At 40.7% G+C, this 25,969-nt stretch overlaps 1 protein-coding gene across 4 annotated transcripts in view; it reads right to left on the reverse strand.

Annotated features, from left to right (window-relative positions):
- Positions 1 to 750: 750 nt before the first annotated feature.
- The window catches only part of itgb6 (integrin, beta 6), an 88,856-nt gene continuing 63,637 nt past the window's right edge, over positions 751 to 25,969 (reverse strand). For 2 of the 4 annotated variants that reach the window (XM_043693845.1, XM_043693848.1), the window contains 4 exons: positions 24,058 to 24,155; positions 12,639 to 12,758; positions 1,871 to 2,037; positions 751 to 1,476 (listed from right to left, as the gene is read on the reverse strand). In XM_043693845.1, coding sequence (XP_043549780.1) covers positions 1,381 to 1,476; positions 1,871 to 2,037; positions 12,639 to 12,758; positions 24,058 to 24,155 — 481 coding nt within the window. In that variant the 3' untranslated portion in view covers positions 751 to 1,380. Of the gene's footprint in view, positions 1,477 to 1,870; positions 2,038 to 12,638; positions 12,759 to 21,421; positions 22,857 to 24,057; positions 24,156 to 25,969 lie in introns of those variants that run through there. The other 2 variants (XR_006312150.1, XM_043693849.1) reach the window with 2 other exon arrangements.

Genomic DNA, 25,969 nt, shown 5'->3' on the forward strand with positions numbered 1-25,969 from the left:
GTGCAACATTCTGACTCTTCCTATTCATATACCCATTCAGATGCCTTTTAAATGTTATAATTGCACCCCCTCCATCACCACCTCTGGCAGCTCATTGTATACACGCAACACCTTCTGCATGAAAAAGTTGCCCCTCTGGTCCCTTTTTTTATAAATTTTTTACCTCTCACATAAACCTATGCCCTCTAGTTTTAGATTCCCCTACCATGGGAAAATGACCTTAGCTATTCACCCTATCTTTGCCCTTCATGATTTTATAAACCTCTATAAGGTCACCTCTCAGCGCCTCACACTCCAGGGATAAAAGCCCCAGCCTATTCTGCCTCTCCCTATAGCTCTAACCCTCTAATACAGGCAACATCCTTGTAAATCATTTCTGAACCCTTTCAAATTTCACAACATCTTTCCTAAAGTGTAGAGACCAGAATTGAATGCAGTATTCCAAAAGCAACCAATGTCCTGTGCAACTGCAACATGATGTCCCAAATTCTCTAGTCAATGCTCTGACCAATGAAGGCAAGTGCCAAATACCTCCTTCACCACCCCGTCTACCCTTGACTCCACTTTCAGTCTCATTGTTCGGCAACACTCCCGAGGGTCTATCGTTAAGTGTATAAGTCCTGCTCTGATTCGCCTTACCAAAATGCAACACCTCATATTTATCTAAATTAAACTCCATCTGCCACTACTCAGCCCATTGGCCCATCTAATCAAGATCCCATTGTACTCTGAGATAACGTTCTTCACTGTTCGCACCATCACCAATTTTGGTATTCAGCAAGATTGACTGGAAACAGATTTTTAAAGTGAAATGGTGCTTTTTTTTTGATTTCCTACATATTTATGACTTTTACCTGATACTTGAATCTCTGTAATCTTTTCTCGGCCTATAATCCTGAGAGCTCTGGAATCCTGCACATTTTGGTTCTTGCACATCCTCTGGTTTGATAATTACACTCTTTTTGTAGTCATCCTTTAAGCTATATAGGTCCTAAATTCTGAAATTCTTCCCTACAATATTTTCATTCTCTCTAGTAAGCTTCTCCTTGAAGGCATTCTTTAAAATGTCCTATTGGGTCACATAATATCTTGTTTTCTGCTTGGTGTCAAATTTATTTGATCTCAGTTCTGTGAAGTGCCTTGGGATGTTGTACAATGGTAAAGACACTATATAAATACAAGTTACTATTAAAATCTCACAACCATTCTAATATATACAAAAACGTATTCAAAATATACACATGGTGTTACAAATTTTATGTACACTAAACAGACAAAAACCTAAAACATGCTTATAAATTTTGATAATTGAGATAAAAGCAAACATAAAAGTGCATCACGTCCATGAGTTAAACTTACAATTTTCCAATAAATTAAGCATTAATTCCCAATTGTAGTAACTTCCTTTTTTCCATAATTTTTATAGGTCACATTTTTAAATGTGGAAATTGACCCTCTGTAAAGTGGATTTGTGCCCTGAAAATATAATGATACATTATGAAGTAACAGAAATTTATGCACTTACTTATATCAAATTAACCCATTATAAGTGAATTCCTCAATTGCCATGGCAGGTTTATAGCACACTTGGTATTTATGACTTTCTTTTCATTGTCATTTCAACTGATTGTAACGCCATGTCAATGGGAATAATAATCACAAACCTAATCTGAAAGTTACAATTATCCATGTTCATTTAACAACTAATAGCATATTTCCATTCTACCCATAAGCTTTATCTATCCTGCTTATTAGTATTACAAAATATGTATTGCATCTCTCAATTTCTTAGGCTTTTACATATTTGCTGTCTATATTAAATTCAAAATGGAAATTAACAGTAAGACATTATATAATTTTAAATGCATACCGTTTGCCACTTAGCTTTTGCTCGTTCTGCTTCAAATTTGGCCACTTCTTTGCGATCATGAATGGATATAAACATCTTCCAGATACTGAGGATAACCAAACCGACCACAAGGATTGCCAAAGATATTCCCAAAACTATCATCATTACATTTGGAGGCAAGGGGCATTCTGTAAAAAGAAAACAATATTTCAATGTGTAAGAATTGTTAAGATGCAGGATGTTTATTTTTGTGCTGAAGTGGTCATTAAACATAAGAGTTAATGACAGAGAGTGGGAAATCAAAGTGAAATGTAATGTTGGATGCAGTACACTGTCATCATACCGATGTAGTGTAAGTCTTATTGCATCACTTATTACTTAAAGATTATGGTGAATTACTATATGTACTCATGTAAAAGCCAACCCTAGACTGTCAATGCCAAAAATGTCAGAACCAAAGTATAATTCAGGAGATGTTAATGTTACTTTGTGTATACTTTTAATAAAAATGAGCACCAGTAAATGTGTAAAACATTTCTATATTTCAGTTTTGCTTTTATTTATTCAAATTTTTAGAGTTCAAATTACAGACAATAATTAATACAAATTATTTTATTGTTTTAATTTAATTCATTATGTTTCAATTTTTTAAAATTTGATTTAGGCCCAACTCAAATATGCATATCAACCACATCATCTTTGATCTGAAATCTTGGTCTGAAACATTCACCTTTTTACATGTATATATGCAATAGTTTCCTGAACTAACCAATACTGATATTACTTTTTATATCTGAAAAACACCAGCTGTGAATAGGCAGGAATTGTCTCTGATAATTAAGGCTGCCAATTCTGGTTGTACATATTTCTGAATCACAATCTCCTGATGTCAATGTCTCCACCCTCACACTTCTGGGTAGCCACATCACATGTCTGATTTCATGGTGCTTTCCCGCCATGCCAAAAGTAAAAACATAGACTTTTTGTTTCCCAACTGAATGATTCACAGAATCATCGAATCCCTACAGGGTTGAAGCAGGCCATTCAGCTCAAGTCCACACTGATCCTCCGAAGACCATCCCTCCCAAACACCCCCCCCTTAAACCCTGCATTCCCCATGGCTAATCCATTCCGCCTATAAATCCCTGGATACTAAAGGCAATTTAGCATGGCCAATCCACCTAAACTGCACACCTTTGGCTCGTGGGAGGAAACCAGAGCACCCGGAGGAAACCCAGGTAGAAACAAGGAGAATGTCTGTGGTGTTTGCACAGTCGCCTAGGGGTGGAATTAAACCCAGGCCCTTGGTGCTGTGGGGCAGCAGTGCTAACCACTGAGCCACCATGCCACTCTATTTTTGACTGTTAGTCATGAAATCTTTTTTCCCCTATATCAGATTTCCTACAAATATGTTTGCACAATATTTTCATTGTTTCTATAACCATTTTCCTGATTGCTCTCAGTAATGTTTTAGACATTAATCTTTTGCTCCTGGAGATGAAAAGGAAATCCTTGAGCCTGAACAATTCTTATAAGAAAATCAGCCTGATTAGTTGAAGATGTACTTGATCAGGAGAAGAGATGATGTTGATGCGTGTCATAGTTAGGCATTCATTCTCTCAGCAATAAGATTTCCTGAGTGTCAAAAATAGTTGGTACCATTTCTGATTAACATGATTTGCTGCCTTGATTCTGAATTTGATTGACAATTCTCTGCTAAAAAGCTATCTGATCCTGGTAATAACTTTGGATAGCCTGTTAATTCTTTAGTCAATGCACTTTACTCATGGGTATCGGATATCCAGATCACTGGGGTGATGGGGCACTATGCACTAATTGTCTATTTTCATACAAACATAGATATAAAGCATCTGGCAAGAGACTGGGACTTATTTTTCTGTCAGTTCAGGAAACCAGTTAATGTTCCAGTGAATGTTAAGTCATTTATTGATATCTAGAATTAAATTCTAGATTTTGTTTCACATCTATACAATTTTAATCCTTATAATAAATATTTTATTAAAATTGAGTTACAGAATTTAATATTGTACTGTTTGCTAAATAAGAGATTTAAAGGACACAAGCTTGGCAGTACTGTTGCAAATGAGAGTTTATTATTTATCTTATGCACACTGCCTTGCATATTTCATGCAAAATAAGCAGGCTTGTCTATGCAAGCTAACTATTTCTCAAGAACAAATGGAGTTGGAATAAAGGTTGAACCGTAAAACATATAATGTTGTAGTACTAGGACCAGAAATTTAAAGTGATTTCCTTTTATAACTATTGTATTTGATGCCCAACATTAGATCTCACGTTGTTACTGACTGTAATCTGTGGACTGCAGCATAGCCTTAAAATATAACTTCCTAAATACGGCTGCACTTAACATCACCTGTCCCTTCAAGGCAATAGGTCACTGAAATTCTATGGGCAAATGATCTAAATACACTAGTATTAAATGACTGATTCTTTTCTCCTTTTATGATTGCTTTACATTTATGTTTAAAAAATGGTATGTTAAAAAATTATGCTTGGAGTGTCAGAGTATCACACCAGACATACAGCTTTTCTATCCCTAATGTATGAAGTACATGGGTTTGAGAGAGGGACATTTTTTTAGAAACAAGAGTGTGGTGCTGGAAAAGCACAGCCAATCAGGCAGCATCAGAGCAGCTGGAAAATCAATGTTTTGGGCAAAAGCCCTACGTCAGGCTTTTACCCGAAACATCAATTTTCCTGCTCCTCGGATGCTGCCTGATCAGCTGTGCTTTTCCAGCACCACACTCTTGGCTCTAATCTCCAGAATCTGCTACTCACTTTCGCCAATTTGTTAGGAAGCCAAGCAGTTGTGTAGAGAATGCAGTATGGTTATGAAATAGAACAGGCAGGTGAGGTAGGAGCTAAAAAATAATTGACGAGGACAAGAGGCACAGTTTAAATCAATTGCAATTGTGAATTGCACATGACACAAAGATAGCAGGAATGTATGTTGTGAAACTAACATAACCAGGATAAAAAAGTACAAACTAGGAAGAAGAATAGTCCATTTAGCCTTTAACTCCGCTCCACCATTTATTGGACCATGACTGGCCTTCTAATTCAATACTGTAGTCTGGTTTTCTCCTCTTGATGCTCTTAATCTAGAAATTTATCTGTTTCTTTTCAGGATATATTCAGTGATTTAACCTCCATAATTGCAGACTGATGATGGATAAAGTGAATTGGTAAAATTTTAGAAGATGCAGTACAATGTAGGGAAATGTTAAGTTGCTCACTTTCCAGAAACAATAATTGTAAAGTACTACTTAAACATTGATCAGCTGCAGAACTCTAAGGTACTGAGGGAACTGGGTGTTCCTGTGTATGAGTCATAAATGGATAGTATGTATACGGCAAGTGATTAAGAAGACTAATGGAATGCTTTACTTTAAAAGAAGAGGACTTGAACAAAAACATAAGGGTGTTCAGTACACAGGGCATTTGTGAGACCACATCTTTATAGTGCGGTGAAGAAGGCATATGGCGTACTGGCTTTTATTGGTAGAGGAATTGAGTTCCAGAGCCCTGAGGTCATGTTGCAGTTGTATAAGACTCTGGTGCGGCCGCATCTGGAGTATTGTGTGCAGTTTTGGTCGCCATACTATAGGAAGGATGTGGAGGCACTGGAACGGGTGCAGAGGAGGTTTACCAGGATGTTGCCTGATATGGAAGGAAGATCGTATGAGGAAAGACTGAGACACTTGGGGCTATTTTCATTAGAGAAAAGAAGGTTTAGGGGTGACTTGATAGAGGTGTACAAGATGATTAGGGATTTAGGTAGGGTTGACCATGAGAACCTTTTTCCACGTATGGAGTCAACTATTACGAGGGGGCATAGCTTTAAATTAAGGGGTGGTTGGTATAGGACAGATGTTAGGGGTAGATTCTTTACTCAGCGAGTTGTGAGTTCATGGAATGCCCTGCCAGTAGCAGTGGTGGACTCTCCCTCTTTATGGGCATTTAAACGGGCATTGGATAGGCATATGGAGGATAGTGGGCTAGTGTAGGTTAGGTGGGCTTGGATCGGCACAACATCGAGGGCCGAAGGGCCTGTACTGCGCTGTATTCTTCTATGTTCTATGTTTATACTGTGTACAGATTATTTAATGAAGGATACAAATGCATTGGAGGTGGTTCGGAGGAGGTTTATTAGAATATCTGGAATGAGTGGAATAAACACAAAGTGCTAGAGAATTTCAAGTCTGATATGACACTCCTCTAGAATTGAAATCTGTTGCAAAATGGTAGTTGTTATACTTTCATTAGAGTGAGGGGAACAGGTGGTGCAGAGGCCCTGTGCAAAAGACAAAGAGGTCCACATTGTGGTGAACAAGAAACAGATGCAATATGGGTGTAAACTAAAGTGTGGTTGGGAAAAAGATGGGTCTTCTCTGCTGTGAACAAAGTAAACAAGGTGGATGGGGGGAGAAAAATGTAAGAAAAATGAAGGATAGATACTATGCGAAGTTGAGAGATTCAACATTGAGTTCTAGAGGCTGTTAAGTGCCTCAGAGATGTCATTCCTAAATCCTGTCTTGTGCTTTGTTGGAACATTGCAGCAGCCCAAGACAGAAATGTTTGCATAAAGAGGAGAATGATTTATTGAAATAACAAGCAACTGGGAAGTGTTGGTCATTCCAATAGACAGAGTGGAGGTGTTCTGCAAAACGATCACTCAGGCTGCATTTCATCTCATCAATATAAAGGAGACCGTATTGCAAACAATGAATACTTTAAACTAAATGAAAAGGACAAATGACTCCAGAGTCTGACTAAATAACATCTGTCCTCAATTTTTCTGACATTTTTCTTTGCCCTTCCCACTCCACTCACTGCCTTATCTTTTTACAGTTCCTTTCTGACTTGGTTTTGCATAGTCTTTAACATGGTGGACATCGACAGGATGTTTACTGTTGTGGGTGGGTCCAGAAAAAGAAGAACCTGCTTGAAAACCTAGAGCTTGCCCTATTAGGACAGAAATGAGGATTTTTTTTTTCTGCTCTGGGTGAGGCTTTGGAACTCTCAGCCTCAGAAGGCAGTGGTGAGAGGGTCACTGAATATTTGTAAGGCAGAAGTAGATAGATTCTTATTAGTCAAGACAATCAAAGGTTTTTAGGGACGGATGAGAACATGGTATTCAGAACACAAGCTAATTAACTATGATTTTATTGAACATCTGAGTAAGTTGAGGGACAGAATGGCCTACATCTGCTTGTCATTCATATGTTTTTAACATTAGAGAGGGATTTGTTAGGTTATTTTAAAAAGTGTAGACAGGGGTTCATTATCTGATACCTGCAAATGGTAAGTTTTAGGCCTGTGATAAGTTGAGCTAGTGATTTGCATTTATTAACTAATTGACTGGATAGATATTAAGAGGAAATTGGTGCTTGTAAATCATGTTTTTAATTAGAAATATGGATGAATTGGTGGTAAAACAGAGGTAGCTAATAGCATCTCTGCACAGAAAAAAAGAAAAATGTCAAGTGAAAACCAGTGGGACTGGTGTGTATAGAAAGAGCGGTATGATTGAGTAGTTCATAAACTTTGTCCATGGACAGATTGTCTTGGTTTCTGTTTCACTAACTGGCCTGGATCCAGACTGACAATGGAGGACAATCTGGGGCAAAAGCACTTATGAAAATGATAAGAATCTTTGGAACTGAAGAAGGGTCAGTGAACTCGAAACATTAACTTTGCTTTCTCACCACAGATGCTACCAGACCTGCGGAGTGACTCCAGTAATTTCTGTTTTGTTTCTCACGGATGTTGTCAAGCTTTTTGAGACTTATTGTAACCACATCGAAGCAAGTGGAGAAATTCAATCCCACTGAAAACAAAGTGCCAGAGATGACAGCGGGTCATGCAACATCCATGGAGAGAAAGGAAGCAAACGTTTCGAGTCTAGATCACTCTTCTTCAAAGCTGAAGTGTGGAGGGGGCAGCAGTTATGCAATAGTGGGGAGTGGAGGTGGTTGGATTGTTGTGGAAGAAAGGATGTTGATAGTTCAGATTAAGTGATCGGAATGTGAGAAAGGCAGAAAGTGTATCTAACTGCCCGACTAAGAACATACAGTCCCAATGAAGTGGGGGGGAGGATTGAGAGATTGATAGAGAATGTAACAAGCACAGCAAAAAGAGAAGGAATGGGTTCACAGTTTGAAGGTGTTGAACTCCATATTGAGCCCCAAAGGTTGTAAACTGCCTAGTTTGAAGATTAGATGTTGTTCCTCCAGTTTATGCTGTGATTTGCTAGAGCATCTAAGGAACACTACATTATTCTTCAAATCGAGCTTAAAAGATTTCTCTACAGGCATTACTTTATATCCACAGATTCAACAAAACACTCAAGCACAGCAATTGTTTATTTACTTGGAAAAGGCAGAGAAGGATTCAAATGGGAAAAAAACAAGTGAAACAGATGGAGTTATTTATTTCTGTTTCTTTGTCTATATTCTTTGTCTATATTCTTTTGGAAAATTGGCAGCAGACAGCAAAATCGCTGATGTATTTCAAATGAATGGACAATTTCATGGGTAAGCTGGAATATTGTTTAGCCTTTTTTTGTTAGAAATTGGATTTGCCAGTTACATTTGTTGTGCTCACTGTGACTGAGAAGACAATACCTGACTGAAATATGTGGAAAAATTTGTTTTCCATTCTGTTCCTTGCTAATGTTTGTTGTGATGGTTGATTATTGAGAGAAGTTTTCTTTAAATTGTCATTATTAGTAATTATCAGTACTAGCTTTTGCTCACAATGTGTTAATTAGTATATTCACTGTCTGTTCTCCAGGAATTTGTTGTTGTTAATCAAGAAGACATTTCAGCTAATCAATGGCAATGGGACTTGGAGAAATGCTGCTTAAATGTGATACAGCATGTGACAGACACAACTTGTACAAAGTGCAGGATTCATATATGTTAGAATTTGCTATATTTTCATTTTCCAGCCATAACATGCAAATATTTTCAGCTCCATACTGGAATGTGACATATGATGTACATATGGTGTTGTGTGAGTCATAGAAATGTACAGCATTGAAACAGCTCTTTCGGTCCAACTTGTCCATGCCGACTAGATATCCTAAATTAATCTAGTTAAAAATCACAACACCAGGTTATAGTCCAACAGGTTTAATTGGAAGCAGTGACTTTCAGAGCGCTGCTCCTTCATCAGATGGTTGTGGAGTACACAATTATAAGATATAGAATTTATTTGCTATCAATTCTGTGTCTTACAATTGTGTACTCCACAACCACCTGATGAAGGAGCAGCGCTCTGAAAGTTAGTGCTTCCAATTAAACCTGTTGGACTATAACCTGGTGTTGTGATTTTTAACTTTGTGCACCCCAGTCCAACACCGTCATTTCCTAATCATAATTTAATCTAGTACCATTTGCCAGCATTTGGCCATATACCTCTAAACCCGAATATTTATCAACTCATGTAGATGCCTTTTAAATATTATATTTGTCCCAGCCTCCACCACTTCCTTTGACAGCTCTTTCTTTACACGCACCACCCTCTGCATGAAAAAAATTGCCTGAGGGTCCCTTTTAAATCTTTCCCCTCTCACCCTAAACCTATGCCCTCTAGTTCTGGTCTCACCCACTTACTATCCTCCATCATCACTTGTGCACTTATTTAAATTATCTGCGATAGCCATTCCTTCAAAGCAAATCTACGGGAAACTATAAACCCCTAAACCCTCTCCAATCATCAGTTCGTATTTAGGACTTTGGCAATTCTCAAAGCAAATTGGGACTGGGGTTTTCAGAAATATTGGGAATATTTGGTAAGAATTTGCAGCTGATCTGATTTGTGAACCATCGATAATAAGCTTGTAGGGGCGGAGTGGACATCCCAGTGGTGCAGTGGTAGTGTCCCCACCCCTGAAGCAAGAGGCCTGGGTTCAGGACTCACCTGCTTCAGAGCTGTTGAAGTTGATTGGAAAAATAGATTAAATTTAAACAAATAAGACTGTAAATTCCTTTTGTGGCACAGTGGTAGTGCCCCTACCCTTGGACCAGGTTCAAGTCCCACATGCTCCAGCATTGTGTAATAATATCTCTGAACAGGTTGATTTAGAAAAATAGGTTAGATTTTTTAAAAAATTGCAGATTTGTGAGACTAATGAATTAGGAGTACAGAAGGGTTGAGCTTAGAAAGGGAAAGATTTTTCCAGATATTTTTGTCACATATTTTGTATATTTCTCAAATAATAAATATGAATGTCAAGGGATCTCTTTTAAAGCCTTGATTTTTCATGACATAAATCATGAAAATTTGTGCCATAAATTAGCACAACCATAAAACAGCAAAACAAAAATTCAGCTTTATTTCTAGAGAGTGGTAACATTTAAAAGTAAAGAAATTATGTTCAGGCTGTATCAAACCTCGGTTAGATTACCATTGTCACATTGTGTGCTATTCTAGTCACCATATTTTAAAAAAAGATATAGAGGCACTGGAAATGGTGCAGAATTTTGTAGAACTAATATCATAAATTTGTGGGTATAAATAATTGACAGCTTCAGCTCTTTGTTCTTGACAAAAATCTAGGGGTGTGACCCTCAATAGAGGTATTTTAAAACATGAAAGGTTTTGATTGCATACAAACAGAGAGAATGCTTCCTCTTTGAGGAACAACATAAGGCTTGTCACCAAGACATCTAATGGACAATTTAGAGGGAACTTCTTACCTCTGGTTGAAGTTAAGAATGTGGAACCATGCAGAGTCTTTGAAGTGATCATAGATAGTAAAGATTTATTTGAGGGAAAGCAGGACAAGCTTATGAGGGAGAAGAAAATAGACTGTTGTGATGATAGATTTAGGAAAGGAGATGTGGGAGGTTGTGGTGAAAGGTGGTTTGGATGGAGTTTAAACAGGCATGAGTTCTTGGGTCAAATAGCCTATTTCTGTTCTGTATATCCAAAGCAATCCAATGTCATCCTGTGACTTGAATATACAACTCTATCCTTCCAGTTAGGTTCTCAAAGATCAATATGCTAGGAAGTACAATAAATTATGTTGATGGGAGCAGGAAGCTTTAAAATATACAGGATACAGTATGGATCCAAAAGTGATGATAAATTGGAGTATCTTTAAGTGATTGGAAATTAGTAACTGTGGAAGAGCAAAGAAGTTCAAATATGTACATCCCTAAAAAGCATCTGTACAAAAATAATCTTAGGCTAATGGGTTGTTACTCTTTATATCAAAGAAATTGGAGTACAAAGGAAAGGAAGTTATGTTTTATGTGTGCAGAGATCATCTGGAGTACTCTATTTAGATCTGGGCATCAAACCTCAGGAAGAATATTTCAGTCTTGGAGGGGATGTAGCTCAGATTCACCAGAATGACACTCTGATTAAAAGCATTTATTTGAGGACAGGTCATAAAAACTTAGTTGAAAGAAATTTTATTTTATAATAATGTCAAAGATGGCTTCATTGAAGCATTTAAAATGTTTAAGATGAACTACTTCTATTTGTGAAAGAAGCCAGAACTAGAGGACACAACCTGTAAATTAAAGTAAGGTTTTTATGAGGGAGCTCCCATTTTACTGACATAGAAGTACAAATCTGGAATACTTTCCCTCCTAAAGACTGTAAATGCTGATTATGTGAAATTTCGAAGATTGCCATTGACACTGTTTTATTAGACCATAAGATCGTAAGAAATAGGGACAGGAGCCAGCTGTTCATCCCTACAATCCCACTGCACCATTCAATAGGATCATGGCTGCTCTAACATTCCTGATATCCACTCTTCTCCATTTTCCATGTAACCCTTGATTCCCCTATTGATCAAAAATCTATCTGTTCCAGCCTTTTCCTATGTAAGGACTCTGTCCCCATAGCTTTTTGTGGCAAGGAGTTCCAGAGACACTCAAGACTCTGAGAGAAGAATTTCCTCCTTGTCTCAGTCTTAAACGGACAGTATGCTCTCTGGCCCTATATTCTCCCATGATGGGAAGTATCCTCTTAGTATTTACCCTGTCAAGTCACTTAAGAATCTTATGTCTCAATGAGATCACCTCTCGTTCTTCTAAACTCCCAGTGAGTAGTCTCTCAAATTGTTTAGCCTTTGCTCATAAGGTAATCCTTCTATAACCAGGGATTGTCCTACTGAATCTTCTCTGAATTGTCTTCAGTAAAATGATGTCCTCTTAAATAAGGGGACCAAAATTGCTCACCGCACTCCAGATATGGTCTCACCGCGAACATCTAGTACACTTGCAGTAAGACTTCCTCATGCTTATACTCCACCTCCTTTAAAATAAGGTTCAGCATTCCATTACCATTAGTTAGGTGAGGTTATCAATGGATAAGGATCAAAGTCAGGGAAGTGGAGATAAGATGTAACTGGAGTCAATTTAAGGGACTGAATGGTCTGTTGTTCTTAAATTCCTTATCTGATGGCTCATACTAACTTCATAAAATTCTGTAAGAAGTTACATTGTCATCTCACTTGCCAGTTGGGATCAGTAATTTTTAAAAAATAATTAATTTTATTGTCAGCATAATTCTTCACTGGTCCCATCAATGAAATTAAGTTATTTTTGAATGCTCAGTATTTAATTTGAAGTACTTAATTTGAAATCAACCAGATTATTCCACAACCTAACAGGTTGCTAAGTCTTGCCTTGCAAATGTGCAGCATCCAGTGACGTGAAAATGAATGAAATAGCTCAAGTCAAAACATTACACAGGTATAAACTCATGTATTATCCAAGCTCACCTGTTTGTTCAAGATCATAAAGAAGTGATCTTCCATGTTGATCATTAACAATACGGAATGATATTGTGCAGTCATTGCCACTTTTCAAAGAACAGTAGATTGATTGGTTTTCTTCAAATTCTGGAAAATAGTTTGAAATGTATATATTAAGTTTCTTTTTTATTTAAATCTGTGAAATCACATCTATTGCGCACTGAAATAACTGCACAGGGGCTGGTATCCCATCACCAAGTCACCCTTTATTTACTTGTACACAGTACAATGGCTGTGGCCTGCCAGCCAGCCAGCTCAGTGTCAGTCCCCTCAACTTAGGAGATTCTAAATTCCCTCTTATTTTTTTAAAATAATTTTATGAAATGGTACAAAATATAAACAGTTAACAATAAATGGTAAGCAGTGGTTCACAAAAGATTATTTACAGGGGAAGGGGCAGCAAGGCCAAATCCCAAACTCCACCGTTGGGAAATGATGACAAACCTCAAATCCCACGGTAAGTCAGCAAAAAGGTAACAGTAACAAACGCATACAATACAGTCCAATCAAACAAACAAACCAGTGTATAGAACATAGATACCCCAGGCAACCGAGGAAACCCTCTGCACCTCCCATCTTCCGGCCACAAGGCAGCCTGCCTCTCCACCCCTTCTGGCTCTCTGTCCGCCCTGATACATCTTCTGGCCACCTCCAAGGGCAGCCTGTTTATATATTTTTTTTAATTTTAACCAGCACAAATTACAACCGAACAGTTAACAGTGAACAGCTGTATACGAGAAACAGCAATTTACAGGGGAAAGGGGCAGCGAAGCCAAACCCAGTTCACCGTTCACAGGGTGAACTTCAAATCCCACCTTATTATATCAAAAAGGAAATAGTAAACACAATTACAAACAGAGAGTTCAATAAACTGAATAATAAAACCGTGCATACATCACAGACACCCCTGGCAACCCAGCAAACTACCCGTCCCTCCTGGTCTGGCCACAAGGCAGTTCCACCCCTACACCCCTTCCGGCTCTCGGTCCGCCCTGATCCCCCTTCCGGCTCTCGGTCCGCCCTGATCCCCCTTCCGGCTCTCGGTCCGCCCTGATCCTCCTTCTGGCTCTCGGTCCGCCCTGATCCCCCTTCCGGCTCTCGGTCCGCCCTGATCCCCCTTCCAGTCACCTCAAGGGCAGCCCCCATTCATATATCTTTTTCTTATGGAGAGTCCTGGACACTGATCTAGCTCCCTCAGAGCCAGCTCTGAGTCAACAGAACTCCTGTTTTCTTTGTTTTAATTTTCACTTTTTCCCCCCTTTTTTTTTTGGTTTTCTCCCCCACACTACTACCTAACAGCAGAAGTGCTTTTTGGTCAGCCAGGGCTTCCTGATTGGCCCAGGTTAGCAACCCCAATCAAGGACCTCATAGTCAACAAGGACCACCTGTTTCAATCACTACACACACTGATCATAATCTTGAATGATTGCATTTGAATTTTCAAAAAAACCCATGTAATATTTCTTCACAACCCAACATTTATAAAATTTCATTTTCTACACAAATGCTTTGTCACAAAGTGTTCTCAACTGTGGTTAACTTCAATAATTCCCGTGGGTAGTTCATCAGCATTTGTATGTATCAACTTTCTTCAATAAAATTTTATGTTACGTATAACATAAGATGTAGAAGTTGAATTAGGCCATTCTCCTGCCTTATCACTGTAACCCTTGATCCCCTTACTAATCAAGAACCTATCTATCTCTGTGTTGAAGGCATACAGCTCCACAGTTCTTTGAAAGTAGGTAGATAGGTGGTCAAGAAGGTGTATTGGCATGCTTGCCTTCATCAGATGGGGCATGGAGTATTAAAATGGGCAAGTCATGTTGCAGGTATACACAACTTTGGAAAAGCAACATTTGGAATATTGCACACAGTTCTAATTTCCACTCCACCAGAAGGATGTGAAAATTTTGGAGTACAGAAAAGGTAAATCTGGACATTGCCTGGTTTGGAAGGGATTAGCTATGAGGAGAGATTAGAAAACCTTGATTTGTTTTTAGTTAAATGCCGGAGGCTGAGGGGATGACCTGAAGTTTTAATAAGTGGCATGAATAGTTAGAGTCCTTTTCTCAGAGTAGAAATGTCAATTGAGGGCACATAGGTTAAAGGTAAAAGGGGGAAAAGGTTAAAGGATAAATGAGAAGCAAGAATTTTAAACAAGGATGGTAAGTGTCTGGAATGCATTGCCAGCAAAGATGCTAGAAGCAACATTTAAAAGGCATCTTGACCGGTACATGAATAGGCAGGGAATAGAGGGCTAGACTGTGTGAAGACAAAGGCTTTATAAAGCTAGCATGTGTTGGCACAGGCTTGGTGAACTGAAGGGTCTGTGCTTTACTGGTCTTTGTTATCTTTTTTTCAATGACTTGGCCTCCATAGCCTTTTGTGGCAATGAGTTCCACAGATTCATCACCCTCTGGCTCAAGAAATTCCTCCTTATCTCAGTTCTAAAGGGTTGCCCCTTTACTGTGAGGCTGTAACCTTGGGTCCTAGTCTTTCCTCCTAGTGGAAACATCTTCTCCATGTCTATTTTATCCAATGTTCTGTAAGTTTCAATAGAATCCCCCTCATCCTTCTAAACTCCATTGAGTACAGACCCAGAGCCCTCAATATTATCTCATGACAAGCCATTCATACCGGGGATTATTGTTGTGAACCTCCTTTGGACGCAAGCACAATCTTCCTTCGATAGGGAGCCCATAACTGCTCACAATATTCCAAATGTGATTTGACCAGAACCTTATTCTGCCTCAGCAGTTCATTTCTGCTCTTGTATTTTCGCCCTTTTGAAATGAATTCTAACATTCTAGGAGTGAGTATTAACTACTTCAGAAACAACTTTCTTCAGTGCCTAATAGCCCACAATATCTATGATATAATACTGTCTATACTTTGTTCAAATAATATGCCCAGATTATGTTACATTGAATGGATACTCATACAACCAAATGACTGGGAAACCTTTTGAATAGTCTAGGTGCTGTGATTGTAATGAGGTCAGCCAGGTGGACCTCATAGAATTCCCTGATTGGACCAGATTAACAGCCCCAATCAGGGAGCCCTGGCTGACAGAAACAGATTCTGCCCTTTGATGTGAAGGGCAGTGTTTGTCACTGGCCACCCGGGTGTTTTCCTATCTTCCTGGTGGTGGAATTTGAATAAAGATTCGTGCACTTTGTGTCTTTCACTGTGTCTCACACCTGCACACACACACCATGGGTGCTGGGGAAAAAAGTAAGCACTACCGCACTTAGGTGGTAGTGTGGAGGTTAAATTAATATTTTAAAAAAAGAAAAAAAAAGAAAAAAAAAACAAAAAAGAAACTGATTCTGTTCACTCTGAGAGCTGCCTCAGAGGCAGCCGGATCAGTATCATAAAAGGTGACTTGGTGATGGAATACTGGCATCTATGGAGTTATTTCACCGAACACCCTCTGTGAAAAAAAGGTTTTCCTCACATCTTCTCTAAGCTTAATGCCTTTACCTTTTAAAAAAAAACATGTCAGAGATTCTGTTCACTCTGAGAGCTAGCTCTGAGGAAGCTGGATCAGTGTCGAGGGCTTTCCATGTGTAAATTAAGGGTGACTTGGTGACAGGATATGGGCCTCTGTAGAGTAACCTCACCAGGCATTTTCAAAATTAAAAAAAGGCTAAAATGTTTGAAATGTTTTCATGTGAGAACTTCTGACTGGAAAATAAGCAAAAAATTATAATGTCGAAGTCAAGTTTGTTTTTAACTTGTGTGACTGTCATTCCATTTCAATGAAAGCTCTTTCCATCTATTTGATATTTGTTCAATTACAAATTTTGTACAATAATAAATTTATATTGATTTTCTTGTTACGGACATTTCAAAACTTTATTCATTAGTCAAAATAATTAAGTTCAACATTTGTCTGTTTAAGCATTGTATTTCATTATCTCCTTTGCTGTTATCATATCAATTCTACTCATACTTTATCGATGAAAATTCATACAAAGTACATTTACAATTCTTCAATATTCATAGTCATATATGAGATGCACGGTGGGACTGAACATTTATAAAATTAACCTTATGCTTTTTATCATATTCTGTTTCATGAGAAAGTATTTTTTGGTCACGGAGCCCTTGACTCTGGGAGTAGATCACGGTCAGTTCATTGGCTTTGCAGTGTCAAATCGAGGGTGAAGGGCTAATGCAGTTCAGGGATGTATAGGAATCGGTCAGGAAGCTGGGCACATTTTGCTTGGGGATGTGCAGTCATTTCAATTGAGGAGACAGGCCACATCAGTCTGTCTGGTGCAGACTGTCCACACAAACTAAGGTGGGGTGAGGGCTGAGTGAGGCTGTTGTCACAAGACTGAGCCTTGACAGGTTAGTTTTTGAGACTCTGGGCTGGGGGTTTTGAGGGCAGCAGAATTTATGTGGAGGTGGTGGGAAATATGGAAAAGCATGGCTAGGAAGGGGGGGGGGAGGGGGGGGGGGGGGGGGGGGGGGGGGGGGGGGATCATCTACAGTTGGGAGCACTGTACCTTTCAGAGAGTTGTGAAATTTTGGAGGGGTCTACAAATGACCCTCGAGGCATGATCACCTCAGATGCCAGGGACTAGGTGGGATAGGTAAGCAGGAGATGGATGGGTATTTGTGAAGTGTGAAGCCTGTGGGGTTAACGGGATGGTCTATAGGGAACAGGCCAATAAATCCTCATAATTGGTTTCCACCTTCCTCTGCCTCCCCATATGTCTTAATGTAATCCCCAACTCCACACATGAGCATTCTGAGCCTGCTCAGATGTGGAGTTTGTTGACCCTGGAGGTTTGGTTGATCGGCTGTTGGGGGTGCTCGGGGAGGGGGTTGGTGCTTAAGAACATTAAGAATAGTGGAAAAGGAGACACGGAGGTGTAAACCAGGTGTAAATGTTTGCAGTGAAAAGCAAAAATGTGTTTGCTCTACCTGATAGCAAAGCCAACAAGGCACAAAGAAGACAGTCCTGAGGAAAGATCAGTGGACTGAAATGTTAACATTGGTTTCTGTCCACACATTCTGCCAGACCTGCTGAGCTTTTCCAGCAATCTCTGTTTTGTGACAAAAAAGACACAGCTGAGGGAGGGTGGGGCATGTAAGAAGATGCTATGCAGGCAGATCACATCATACAAAGTGGATCAGGGGAGCAGAACAGAGTGCAGAATACAATGTTATAGCCACAAAGAAGCTAGAGAGAGCGAGCGAGAGAGACGGACAGAAATCAACATTAACATTTGAGAGGTCTGTTCAAAAGTCTGGTAACAATGTGGAAGATGCTGTTATTGAATCTGTTTGTACATGTATTCAAATCTTTATATCTGCTGTCTGATAGAAGAAGGTGGAAGAGAGTACAACTGGGGTGGGCGGGGTCTTTGATATGTTGGTTGCCTCCTGAGGCAGTGGGAAGTATAGATGAAGTCAATGGATGGAAGGCTGGTTTCTGTGATAAATTGGGCTATGTTCACAACTCTGTAATTTCTTGCGATCTTGGCAGGCCGAGGATAGGAACTGTAGCATGAAAGTAAGGCGGCTTATTCCAGTGGTACACTGAGTGGCCATTCAGTTTCTGTTTGGTTGCATGAAGCTTATATGAAGCTCAACACAAGCTGAAAGTAAGTAAGTATTGAATCTCACCTCATTGATATGCTATTTCCAATCCTCCAATACACAGGATGACTACAGTGATAATTCCCAAGATGAAAGTCAAAGCTGGCACCTGACGGTTGCAGCTTGCCACTTGCTCCTCCAGGTCTCCATCATGGACAGTAGTCCTCAACATCTCTGTCACATTCCATGGCCAATGACTGCCTTCATGCCCATCCACAGAGGATGGCATTGGTAGCATTGCATTCTTGTGGCACATTTCTAACCCACTTATAATATAGTGGTCTAATCCAACGCTGCACTTTGAAGTGCAGCTACACTTTTCACTGCACGCAGGGACAAGTGCCTACCTTGTAGATTAGGCCAAGGTGCATCTCAGATCTCCGCACATGTTCTCTTACTGCTCATTTGCTTTCCATCTAGTTGGAAACTCAAAGCCTTGCCTTATTTTGTGGTTTGCCACACCATCAAAAACATATAGGCTCACTGTATTTCTTTCTTACTTTGCTATTTAACACAGATACAAAGCAAGGTAGCGTGTCCTGATAGACAAGTGATCAATCAAGTGGGTAGACATGTTGTACAGCACTGTCATTTCAATGTTATACCAACATCATTTGCTTGCAGCAAAGAAATGGATATGTCTCAAATTCTAAGCAGTGTAATTCTCAGTCAGGTCAAGGGTGACAGTCTACTGTCAGAGGGTCCTGACATAGTAAGTCTTGTTGATATTAGTCAAGAGGCTTAGGTAGCACATGGGATGGTTATGTCAGGGTGTCCACACCCTTACATTCCAGGGAGTGGACCATGCTCAGTGCATTAGGCTGGTTCAACCAGTCTTGGGATCTGTGGATAGTCAGTCAGGCAGTTACAGATATCAGTTAGAGGTCTGTTCATTCATTAGTCATGGCTGTTGGTCAGGGGCTGGATAACAGTCAGTTCTGGAGGTCTGTCAATTGAAGGTCAAGGAAGGTTATCAGTAGCCACTGCAGTGCTAGGAAAGCTGGGGAATGTAATGGTGGGGTTTGGAGACAGCTCGCTGGCATGCAGGGTGGGGGGGCAACTCAGCATATAAGGGGGAGGGTATATTGACAGTGGCCACTCCCTGGGCTTCAGTAAAAACAAAAAGAACTGTGGATGCCGTAAATCAGAAACTAAAACAGAAGTTGTTCAGCAGGTCTGGCAGAATCTGTGAAGAGATCAGTAACGGTTTGGGTCCAGGGACCTTTCCTCAGAACCGATGGTAGCTTGGAAAATATTGGTTTGTATTCAGAAGATAGGGTGGGCAGAAGGGGTAGGGAGTAAATGATAGGATGGGATTGAACCCAAAGAGAGAGAAGAACAATTGGACAATCAAAGGAGCTGATAATGATTTGCCTAGGAGGATGAATAACTGTTAATGTTTGTGGCTAACAATAGATAGTGTAATAGCAGAAGGTGTGATAACAAGGCCTGATGTGTGGGGTAGGGGGTGAGGGCATGGGGAAGTTCAGGCCCTAAAATTATTGAACTAGATATTGAGTCCAGAGGGCTGCAGGGACCCCAAGTGGGAAATGACATGCTGTTCTTCCAGCTTGTGCTGACCTTCACTGGAGTACTGCAGCAAGTCTGAGACAGACGTTGGTCAGGGAACATGGTGGTGTGCTAAAGTGGCACACAACTGGAAGCTCAGGGTCCTTTTTGCGGGCAGAATGTAGATGTTCCGCAAAGTAGTCGCCCAATCTATGCTTCGTTTCCCCAGTGTAGAGGAGACCACATTGTGAGCAGCGAATGCAGCAGACTGGATTGTGCGAAGTCCAGGTAAAGTGCTGCTTCACCTGGAAGGCCTGCTTGGGCCCTTGGATACTGAAGAGAGAGGAGGTAAATGGGCAGGTGTTATACCTTTGGCAGTTGCAGAGGAAGGTGCCATGGGGCTGAAGGGGGGTTGTTGGCGGTGAAGGAAGGATATTGGTACAGTGTATGGCACTGATTGGCATGAGTAAGCTAAATGCCTGGGTCTCCGAGGTTAAAGTGACAAGATGAACATGCCAGTCAACAGGTTGTCTGGGAACATGGGGAAGGTCAAATTTGAAAGGGCTGACAGGGAAAGCAGGGAAGAACAGAATCTGAAGATGTGAGGGGTCACCCAGAATGACGAGCTGAGCCCGTGAGTCACTCTCAGAAGCATGATTGCTGTCGTCTTCCATCCTCATCAAAATGCAATTGTGCAATGGAAATGAAAACTGGCCGTTGGTGGGTGGAGTAAGTGTTTCATTCTCTGAGGGAGGGAGGGAAATGCACTTTCATGTGATGTCAGAGCCTTTAAAAGGCAAAAGCATTGAACAGCTACACAGCACAAGTGAAATATATCCATGAACACAAAATGGACCTTATACATTGACCTACCGAGTCAATGAAAAATCATGACCCTCAGCACTCTTGGCCACATTATTCAATATTATAAGTCAATCCCAATAATGGCTGAGGCACAAGCAATACAATGCAGCTTGGAAAGATTTCCCCTAATTACCTGAGTAGCAGTCTTCATCTGAGTTCCCATAGACTGCAGGAAATGCTCACCATACCTTGAACTATAAAGCAGCTACACTATTATCCTATATACGATGTTGCCTTTCTTAGGTAATGTGACGAAGAGGGGTAGACAAAGCGGTCCTCTTGATTGTTACCACACATACAATGTGTTACTGTATGTGTGAAAAAGGCTTGAGCCACCAATGTATAATCAGGGAATGATGTACAATGCCCACGTACAGCATCCCACTAGACTCTTTGTCAGGACACTCCATGTCCCAGTGTTTGGAGGGTGCTGTTCCAATGTTATCTGTGTGTGCTTTGACTGCTGTATGATCCCCTATAAATTTCTGGTATCATACACATAGGCTCAACAGATTCCAGTGTCCCCAGTGGATTCGGGCACAGAGAAACTGTGGTTGTCCATGTGGCCACTTCACCAAGGGTTGCTACATGAGGATGAGGAATGTGTGTCCACAAAGTCAGAACCAGAATTAAGCTTTAGTGAATGTGGACCCACCTCCGACTCTGCAACTTCCAGCCATAGGAGCCCTCATAATGTAATGTCGACACAGGAGAGCCACAGTCACTCATCTTCCATGGAATGATGTGCAGAAAGAGGGGTGGTGGCATCATACTCAGTCACGGGATACAGGTCAGAATGCCATGTCATGACATAGTGTATCTATAATGCAACACCTTTTAGTCTTCCGGGGCAAACCTGCATGATCAGGTTTCCATGCAGGTTAAGTACTGGTATGGGGCATTGTAACAGTTCAGCCCAGATAGAGGAGGCTGTTTGATCCTTGGAATCTCTGCTCAAGACAATGTGAAGGTGCATTGAGGGTATGGAATGGATGATGTGGATTTGTAAAAGTCGCAGAGTTGTGTTGAGTAAGAAGCTGAGGATGTTCTTCAGGCAAAACAGCACCTTCAGCATCATACGGCGCAGCAATTTCACCCAGGTAGGACTTCTCTGTTCAACGGAACTGAGTTGTAGGAATTAGTCTTTCATTACAAATCTTTTGATGTTGCTAAGGCCAAACTCCCCTGTGTAATCCTTACTGGTTAATGCTTTAATATGTAGTGCACTTCATGCTGTTTAATAAAAGTTAAGGTTGCTAATGGATGAAAACCTTCACAACATCCAATGCTCCATTATTCAATCTTGACAAAGCCTTGTGCTCGGGTGGGTTCTAAGTACCAATGGCTAAGATAATGGAATGCAGGTTTGTACATATGCTTGCCTACTTTGGATACAAGCATCTGCAGTACTTTTGTCTCTAAACTTGTGCGTATATCCAGCTGACATTGTGTGTGCTAAACCTGAGTCGGCATGGCAGCTGCCAACCCATCCAGGAGGCAGTCAGATGCTTGCATGCCAGAGGCAGCTTGGTACAAATAATGTTCATGGCATGCTCCCGTCTTTGCCCAGTGCCTTTGGCTGCCTGCTGCTCCTGCAACTGTTTGTGCCATTGGATAAATTTGTTAATGCTCTCCTGTCTGGAGCTGAGGAGGTGGCAGGCCATTGGCAGTCCTCGAAGTGCCAGCGACCTAGGGCATTTCTTTCTTGAAGAGATGTGGGATGTGCTCACCAGCATGTACTCCTGACTCTAATCTACCTAATGTACCCACCGAGGTGTCAGGAGCTGAGCTGCAGGGTGAGTGCAGAGGGCAGCCTTATTGTTGCATCCTCTGAGGGATCTGTGACTTCTTCCTCAGATGTGGAGGAGGGGGATGATGTCTTGCTTGGCTGCTTTTCTTAAGGTGCAAATTGTACAGATTCCAGTGGTACCTACAGAAGATGAAAGACAACAGAGTTGCAAAATATGGGTCGAGGTTCAGGCATGTTCGGAATCCATTCACAGTGCTGGTATTGGATGAACAGCAGAGCACTGCACAATGATTCTTTCTTAGTCACCTGGGCATGGGTGTTGACATCACTGCATGAATGATCTCTGTCTTTGCCTGCTAAGGCAAGGATCCTCTCCTTACAGGGGCTAAGCAAACAGATGTTGGCTCTGATGCATCCGACTTGGCCCTATTCTGGGCCATTTTCTCCTGGAATGAGACAAAGGAAGGGATTGAGTGAGATGAAAGTGGTGAGTCGAGCTATTAGTGCAGGTGAAATTAGGAGAACTGTGGTGTGGTGTCCCGATTCAGTGAGAAGGCAGCTCAAGGGACATGCAGGGTAGGTAGCATGTGGGAGTGGATGCTGGAGTGGGTGACAGTGAATGAGGGAAGATGTTGCTTGCTCTGTGTTCTGAAAATAATGCCATTGTCAGAAATCTGAGGAGAGCCCTGCAGTGGCAAATACTTCCAGTGATGGTGGAATGAAGATCGTTACAAGCAGTGCTATAGAGTTATGGTGCAGAGCTAATGAGGCCAACTTAAGAGAATAGCGTGAGAAAAATCATTGGTGTAGGGAGAGAAACCCACAGGGAAACTCCCCGAAATTATCATTAGACAATCTCTGGTAAAATTCAACCGTATATTCCATAGGTGGTATCATCCTTCTGGTAGTGTATGCAAACGGTCAATCTACATTTATTTCACAATTGCTATGGCATGGAATGTATACTTTTGGAGGGGCCCCGGATGATGGTCATAAATGTGAACTCTAGTGGTGGTCTCTTTAATGTTCCTACCACTTTCTTTGCTGAGATTAATGGCAAGGTGCATCTGCCAAGCACATCTTCTAGTTCCCTACATCTAGCTTCTTTGGTGTGTTTGGTAAAATGGGAGGCTGAACATTAATGTCGTGAGTTGGAGCATTAACAAGGTGCTTGACAAGTGTTAACCCTTGTTAATTGGCATCATGCCATTGTCTAGTGAGAATCTCACCACATCGCTTGTAAAAAGTGTAAAAGATGGCTCAAGATAATCTTGATGTTGAAATGGGCCTCAGTGGACTTTTTATCCAATTCTGCCAGAAATCCCACCGTAGTCCATGATGCTCAGACCCTTACGAGATTAAAATGAATATTTCCTTATGATCACTGGAAGGTTGAATAAAATATAAATTTATCTCATTTTCATGAAAGGCCATTCTGTATAAAACGATTTGCAATAGATTTGAAAGAGCAGAAGATCCTCTGTCTTGTTTTGTGGTAGCTCTGCATATTTTGACTTGATTCAGTCATACCTTTGCAGAATCAAAAGATTAAAACAGTGAGGTACATCAAACAGTGAACTGAATTCAAGCAAAAACAACTCCAGTTTGTTTTGGTTTTAGTTTTCATTTGAAAGTAGTATTTGTTACCTGTGGTTTGATTGACTGTGGAATCAACTATCATGCATTTTTCTTGGCATTCTTCTACTGATCCATCCATGTTAGAAAGGTAACATTCAACACAGCTCCTGCAAGAGAAATACAATTGTGCTCATTAATATTTGCCAGATCTTTGATAAAACATTTATGCTTCTTTAAATTTTAGAAATCAACACATTAGTACTAAAGACAATATTCTGGCAACCCTAGCCAAGCTGTTCAAGTACAGTTACAACACTGGTATCTACCTGACAGTGTGGAAAATTGCATGGGTATGCCCTGTACACAGCAATCAGGACAAATCTAAAATGGCCAATTACCACCCCATCAGTCTGCTCTTGGGCATCAGTAAAGTGATGGGAGGTGTCATCAACAGTAATATTAAACAGCACCTGCTCAGCAGCCCTCAGTTTGAGTTCTTCTCAGGCCACTCAGCCCTCACTTCATTACAGCCTTGGTTCAAATGTGGAAAAAACAGCTGAATTCCAGAGGTGAGGTGAGCTCTTGACATCAAGGCTGCATTTGACGAAGTGTGGCAACAAGGAGCCCGAGCAAAACTGGAATTAATGAGTATCAGGAGCAAACTCTCCACTAGGTGGAGTCATACCTGACCCATAGGAAGATGGTTATGGTTGTTGGAGGTCAATCGTCTCAGCTCCAGGACACCTTTGCAACAGTTCCTCAGATTGTGTCCTAGGCTCAACCATCTTCAGCTGCTTCATCAATGACCTTCCTTCCATCAGAAACTCACAGTGGGGATGTTTGTCGATGATTGTACAATGTTCAGCACCAAATGAAACTCCTCAGACTGCAGTCCATGTTCATATGCAAGAAGGTCTGAACAAAATCCAGGCTTGGGCTGACAAGTGGCAAATAACATTCACGCCACAAAATACCAAGCTATGACCATCACCAGTAAGAGATAATCTAACCACTGACCCTTGATATTCAATGATGTCACCATGACTGAATTCCCCCACTAACAACATCTGGGTGGTTACTACTGACCAGAAACTCAATTGGACTCAATGCAAACACAATGGCTACAAGAGTAGGTCAGAGGCCAGGAATACTGCAGCAAATAACTCACCTCCTGATATCCCAAAATATGTCCATCATCTGCATAGCACAAGCCAGGAGTGTGATTGAATACTCCCCACTTGCCTGGATGGGCACAGTTCCAACAACACTCAGAAACCTTGACACATCCAGGAAAAGGCAGCCTGCTTGATTGGCACCATATCCACAGACATCCACTCCCTTCACCACTGATGCTCAGTAGCAGCAGTATGTATTATCTACAAGATGCACTGCAGAAATTTACCAAAGATCCTCAGACAGCACCTTCCATCCCACCACCACTTCCTTCTAGATGGACAAGAGCAGCAGATACATGGGAGCACCAGCAGCTGCAGGTTTCCCTCCCAGCCACTCATCATCCTGACTTGGTAAGATATCACCATTCCCTCACTGTCATTGGGTCAAAATCCTGGAATTCCCTTCCTAATGGCATTGTGGGTAAACTGCAATGGTTCAAGAAGGCAACTCACTATCAGCTTCTGAAGAGCTCGACTGACAGACAATAAATGCTGGCCAACCAGCCATGCCCACATCCCTCGAGTGAATTAAAAAAAGTTTGCACAATGTAAATGCAAGACAAATGCTCTACACAAAACTTTTGAAGATGTTTAAAGGCAAGTATTTGGGAAAATATTTGCACAGTTGATGCTTGATATTCATTATGTTAAAAAGAATGTTTCTTGGAGAAGCCAAAGTATGAATCAAGAAGCACTCCTGGCTTATCCTTTTCAGATATGAAAACCTTAAAATTCATAGTTCTTTAAAAGAAAGCATTTCATATCACATTGCATAATAAAGAATGTTTTGAAAACAGCAACAGAAT

The sequence above is a fragment of the Chiloscyllium plagiosum genome, chromosome 7 (genome assembly GCF_004010195.1).
Source record: "Chiloscyllium plagiosum isolate BGI_BamShark_2017 chromosome 7, ASM401019v2, whole genome shotgun sequence".
NCBI lineage: Eukaryota > Metazoa > Chordata > Chondrichthyes > Orectolobiformes > Hemiscylliidae > Chiloscyllium > Chiloscyllium plagiosum.